This window comes from Austrofundulus limnaeus, unplaced genomic scaffold (assembly GCF_001266775.1).
Source record: "Austrofundulus limnaeus strain Quisiro unplaced genomic scaffold, Austrofundulus_limnaeus-1.0 Scaffold89, whole genome shotgun sequence".
Lineage (NCBI taxonomy): Eukaryota > Metazoa > Chordata > Actinopteri > Cyprinodontiformes > Rivulidae > Austrofundulus > Austrofundulus limnaeus.
This window is the reverse complement of record NW_013952491.1, coordinates 359,566-365,279: the sequence shown is the minus strand read 5'-3', so window position 1 is coordinate 365,279 and position 5,714 is coordinate 359,566. Positions and strand designations below refer to the sequence as shown.

The window sequence follows — 5,714 nt, the reverse complement described above, 5'->3', positions numbered from 1 at the left end:
GAGGTGGACCGAGGAGGTCTGAGGAGATTAACAAGGTCCGACACAGACTGAGGTGGACTGAGGAAGCCTGGGGGGATTAAATGGGCAGAGCTAGACTTTTTGTACAAAGTGGCACAGAGGTGGTCAAGGTGTCGTGTGTGTGTGTGTGTGTGTGTGTGTGTGGGGGTGTGGGGGGGGGGGTGGCACTATAAATAAAGAAAACTATCCTGGATTTGAACATTTAAGCTTGGCCACCACAGCTGGATTTAAATGGCTACAATTCACATTTTAAGACTAATTGAGCTGAAATGTTTTGTTGCGGTGTCGACAAGAATGATTGCTGGTCCCAATTTAAGCTAACCGCTAATGCTAATTTAACAAAAGGCTATAATTCAGCCAATAAATACACAACATTTATTTAGTAGTAGCCAAGAATAATCTTTAACAAAATCTGATTGTAAATAAGAAATCCAAGATGGCCACCAAAGCTAACTTCAGATGGTTACAATTCAGCTAAGTTTTATTTATGCATATTTGTCTGTGCCATTTGTGCATGTTTTTTGTTTGTTAGTTTTTGTTTGAAGATCATTATTGTTTAAATTTATTTTTTGAGAAAAAAAGGCGCAGATATTTTAAGATTTTTTTTCTTTTTGTCGCCGTACATTTTATTTTTGTGATTTGTTTTTTTTTTATATTGAGCTGAAACTTGGTGAAATTGTTGCTTTTATATTAATTCAGGGGTTTAGTAAAGAGACAGGTCTCCTCTTCTCTAGATAATCCAGCTGCAGGACAGATATTTACTTTGTTTTTATCTCTAACGGACCATCTGTTATTGCCAAATGTGATCCCCCACCTGTCAGTCATTTAAGGTGGGCACCTGGGGTGGCCAATCAGATGCCTGGGGTGACACTTGCCACKCTGGCCACCCCTCTGGCTCCGCCCCTTGGTTTAACAAGGTCTGAGGTGGTCTGGAGTGGTTCCAGGTGGTCTGATCCTGGGTCTGAGATCTGTGGGAGCGAAGCAGCGAATGTTTAACTCTGTGGGTTTGTTGTTGTGCTGAGTCACATGTTTGTGTTGGTTTGTTGTTGTGCTGAGTCACATGTTTGTGTTGGTTTGTTGTTGTGCTGAGTCACATGTNGGTTTGTTGTTGTGCTGAGTCACATGTTTGTGTTGGTTTGTTGTTGTGCTGAGTCACATGTTTGTGTTGGTTTGTTGTTGTGCTGAGTCACATGTTTTCTCCCACCTCTCCTCTGTTTTTTGTGCTCGGCTGTTCTGTTTTTTACTGCAACTCTCCTGTTTCCCATGAAACTGGTGCGACTGGCTGCAGAGCTCTAAAGCAACCAGAACACGTCTGTAAACAGCTGACAGCTGGTCACATGACCTGAAGGACACCTGAAAGCGTCGAGTCATTCAGAGTTAAAACARGTGAGTCTTTCAGACACGTTTCTGTGTTTTGTCTCTGAAGGTTCGTCTTCTTCCTGGATCCCTGCAACATCGACATCGTCCAGAGGAAAATCAAGTCCATGGCRCTGTGCGTCTCGCTGTGTCCCTCTGAGGAGCTGAAGACCTACCAGGACCTGATGAGGTTCGCCATGGTCAACGGTGAGTTCAGCACAGACGTGTGGAACAGGACCGCACAGACGCACACTCTGTACTGTAACACAAACGCYTCATTGTGAGTCACTGGTGCCACTCTGTGACTCAGAGCGTTCACTGTCTGTGAAACGTGACGCACATCTGATCACATGACCTCACAGCCGCCGTGTGTGAGGAGCCTCTGTCCCACAGAGGAGCCAGCTCACCTGTCTCACCTGTGTCCAGAGGTTTCAGGCTGATGATGATGATGATGAAGATGTATTTCCTGTTTCAGGCTCAGAGCTGTGTTCCTACGAGTTAGCGGGTCACAAATATCCCGGCCTCCCCGAGAGATTCTCCAAATGTCCCAAACTTCCTGTCCCACGCAGGTACGTCTCTCGTCGCCCCTCAGAGACAGTTCAGGGACGCCCGTCCTCTCCCCCTGACCTCTGACCTCTGCGTCTGTCCTCAGCAAGCCGCTGCCGGTCTTTAACCGCTGCACCCCGGTGGACGTCTCCTGCTACGCCAAGTTTGCGGAGGCCGTGGTGACGTTCGTGGGGGACAGCAGCGTCCTGCACCGACTGATCGCCGGCGTCGCAGCCAGCAAGGAGATCATCATCGGGCTGTGCGTCCTGGCGCTGGGTGAGAGCTGAACACCAGGGTTATTATAGTTCACTGAAAATGTATAATCTTTTTACCAAACTAACTGAAATTATAGACAGAATATCCTTAGTTTTAATGTTTGTCAATTTGCTAAATGACGACAGTAAAAGTTGGGAGAAAACAACAACGTCCACTTTGTGATTTAAATCTGACTGAGAGAAAAATCAAACCAAGTGTTTTGTAGTGGAAACAGGTGATAAAACAGGTGGAATACTTCTGAAGAGAAAAACTGCATGAATCAAACTCACACAAGATGCTAACTGTGACTATCTGACACGTTAGCTTCTCTCAGCAGCTCCATGAAAAACAAACAACAGGTTGGAGACAAACTGTTGTCATCGTCCTGAAATAATCACTGAAGTTTTAGTTAATTAAACCGAGGTACACAATTATTTTAGTAAGTTGTTGCTATAATGGACTGATTTAACTAGAGACCAAATATCTGTTGGTTAGTTAACTCACAGGAACATCACAAGCTGGAGGATGCATCAATATGTTTATTCAAACTATAAAAAACTAACTGGAACTATTAAAACTAAACTAAAACTAAGCATTAAAAAAGTAATAATAACTAATAAAACTAAACTAAACTAAAACTAAGCATTAAAAAAGTAATAATAACTAATAAAACTAAACTAAAACTAAGAATTAAAAAATCAATAATAACTAATAAAAACTAGCAAATCCACTGTAAAAACGAATTTAAACTAACTAAATTAAAAAAAAGTCACAACAAAATAAAACTAAACTGTACTGAAAAATCCAAAACTATAATAACCTTGCTGAAAACAGGCCGTGATGTCACTTCCTGTAACCCGAGACGCAACACACCGTCACTGCTGTCCTCTTGTCTTTCAGTCCTGTCCATGATTCTCATGGTGATCATTCGTTACATCTCAGCCGTCCTCGTCTGGATCCTCACTTCGCTGGTCGTCCTTGGATCCCTTGGTGAGGTCACTTCCTGTGCGGGCAGGTTGTCCGTTTCATGTCTCACCTGAAGCGTTTGTGTGTCTCAGCGGGGACGAGCGTCCTCTGGTGGCTCTACATCGACCACCGGCTGTACGGCAACGACACGTCCTCCAAGGTGTCGAAGGAGGAGTCGAAGGAGGAGCCGAGCAGGGACAGCGGTCAGGCGCTGCTCGTGTACGCCGCATCGGCCACCATCTTCACCGTACGTATGACGGCGAAACAAACGCTGCCGCCGGGGCGCAGAGCGTGGCGCTGACTCTGTGTGTGTGTGTGTGTGTGTGTGTGTGTGTGTGTGTGTGTGCGCGCAGATCATCCTGCTCCTGCTGATGCTCTTCATGAGGAAACGAGTGGCGCTCACCATCGCTCTGTTCCACGTCGCCGGCAAAGTCTTCATCCACCTCCCCCTCCTCACCCTGCAGCCCTTCGTCACCTTCCTTGCACTCCTCCTCTTCTGGGTCTACTGGATCCTGGTGCTGCTGTTCCTGGGGACCACCGGTTAGCCGCTGCGCGCACACGCACGCACACGCACGCACGCACGCACGCACGCACACACACACACACACACGGGCAAGTTCTTCAGTCTGTGTTCACCAGCTACAGACTGCCCTCTGCTGGCCGACAGGTGGAACTGCAGCTCTGTTCTGATCGGTTCTGATTGGTTCTGCAGGGAACCCGGAGCAGAATGAGGAGACAGGACTAACAGAGTTCAGACTGACGGGTCCTCTTCAGTACCTGACCTGGTACCACGCCGTGGGTCTGGTCTGGATCAGCGAGTTCATCCTGGCCTGTCAGCAGATGACTGTAGCCGGAGCTGTGGTCACCTACTACTTCACCAGGTGAGTCTGAACACCTGATGGCACAAGATCTACACCTGACCCGAACTTCCAGCTGGATCTGTGGAGCTAGACGGGACCCAAATGGATGCTGGATCTGGACTCTGACCTACCGACCGCCTCTTCAAGATCTAAACAAAAAAGCTTTTTGTGTTTCAGGGATAAGAACCGGCTCCCGGTGACCCCGATCCTGTCCTCGGTTCTGAGGCTGGTCCGGTACCACCTGGGTACCGTTGCTAAGGGGTCCTTCATCATCACGCTGGTGAAAGTTCCCCGACTCGTCCTCATGTACATCCACAACCAGCTCAAAGGACGGGTATGAGCCCTTCACTGGCCTGATTCTGTTAGGATGTTTATTTATTTATTTTGGACCCAAAAAAAGTTCTGTTCTGATGTCTTGTGACCCGCTGGTTGTTCCCAGGAGAACGTGTTCGCTCGCTGCCTGCTCAAATCCTGTATCTGCTGCCTGTGGTGTTTGGAGAAGTGCCTCAACTACCTGAATCAGGTAATCGCATCTCATTATCCCTCGTCCCTCCCCTCTCACCTAGCCCCTCCCCTCTCACCTAGCCCCTCCCCCCTCACCTAGCCCCTCCCCTCTCACCTCCATCTGATCTTTTTATTTTTCCCAGAATGCATATGCAGCCACAGCCATCAACAGCACCAGTTTCTGCACGTCGGCACGCGACGCCTTCGTCATCCTGGTGGAGAACGCCCTGCGCGTCGCCACAATCAACGCCGTCGGAGACTTTGTGCTCTTCCTGGGGAAGGTAAGCGTTTTTTCCAGTCTGGTCTCATTCTGGTGAAAATATGATTAAAAAAAATAAACAAATATTAACAGACAGCTCTGTGTGTCCGAAAACCCGTTTCCTCAGATCCTGATCATGACGTCAACAGCGTTCGCCGGCGTCCTGCTCCTGAACTACCAGCGGGATTACGCAGAGTGGCTGCTGCCGCTCGTCATCGTGTGTCTCTTCTCCTTCCTGGTGGCTCACTGCTTCCTGTCCATCTTTGAGATCGTGGTGGACGTCCTCTTCCTGTGCTTCGCCATCGACACCAAGTACAACGATGGCACTCCAGGGAAGGAGTTCTTCATGGACAAAGCTCTGATGGTGAGACCGCACCTTCACCGGACACCAGTAAGGGTCTGCCACAGGCAAGGTCCAACACCAGTAAGGGTCTGCCATAGGCAAGGTCCAACACCAGTCAGGGTCTGCCACAGGCAAGGNAGGCAAGGTCCAACACCAGTCAGGGTCTGCCACAGGCAAGGTCCAACACCAGTAAGGGTCTGCCACAGGCAAGGTCCAACACCAGTCAGGGTTTGACAGGAGTTAGGGTCTGCCACGAGTTAGGGTCTGCCACGAGTTAGGGTCTGTCACGAGTTAGGGTCTGTCACGAGTTAGGGTCTGTCACGAGTTAGGGTCCGCCACGGGTTAGGGTCCGCCACGAGTTAGGGTCCGTCACGAGTTAGGGTCCGTCACGAGTTAGGATCCGCCACGAGTTAGGGTCTGTCACGAGTTAGGGTCCGCCACAAGTTAGGGTCCGTCACGAGTTAGGGTCTGTCATGAGTTAGGGTCTGTCACGAGTCAGGGTCTGTCATATTTTTAATATCAAATTATCACCCCGATCAACTGACACCTGACCTGTTATTTTGGCCCCGCCCCCCTGATTTCCTGACCTTTTTGTTTGGCCCCGCCC

At 48.8% G+C, this 5,714-nt stretch overlaps 1 protein-coding gene across 1 annotated transcript in view; it reads left to right on the top strand.

Annotated features, from left to right (window-relative positions):
- The window catches only part of slc44a1b (solute carrier family 44 member 1b), a gene marked incomplete in the record, with an annotated part of 18,449 nt that overhangs the window by 7,078 nt on the left and 5,657 nt on the right, over positions 1–5,714 (top strand). Inside the window, 11 exon segments of the mRNA XM_014012162.1 lie at positions 1,445–1,581; positions 1,850–1,943; positions 2,027–2,196; positions 3,076–3,165; positions 3,234–3,388; positions 3,495–3,681; positions 3,854–4,022; positions 4,179–4,335; positions 4,441–4,524; positions 4,649–4,786; positions 4,892–5,128. Coding sequence (XP_013867616.1) covers positions 1,445–1,581; positions 1,850–1,943; positions 2,027–2,196; positions 3,076–3,165; positions 3,234–3,388; positions 3,495–3,681; positions 3,854–4,022; positions 4,179–4,335; positions 4,441–4,524; positions 4,649–4,786; positions 4,892–5,128 — 1,618 coding nt within the window.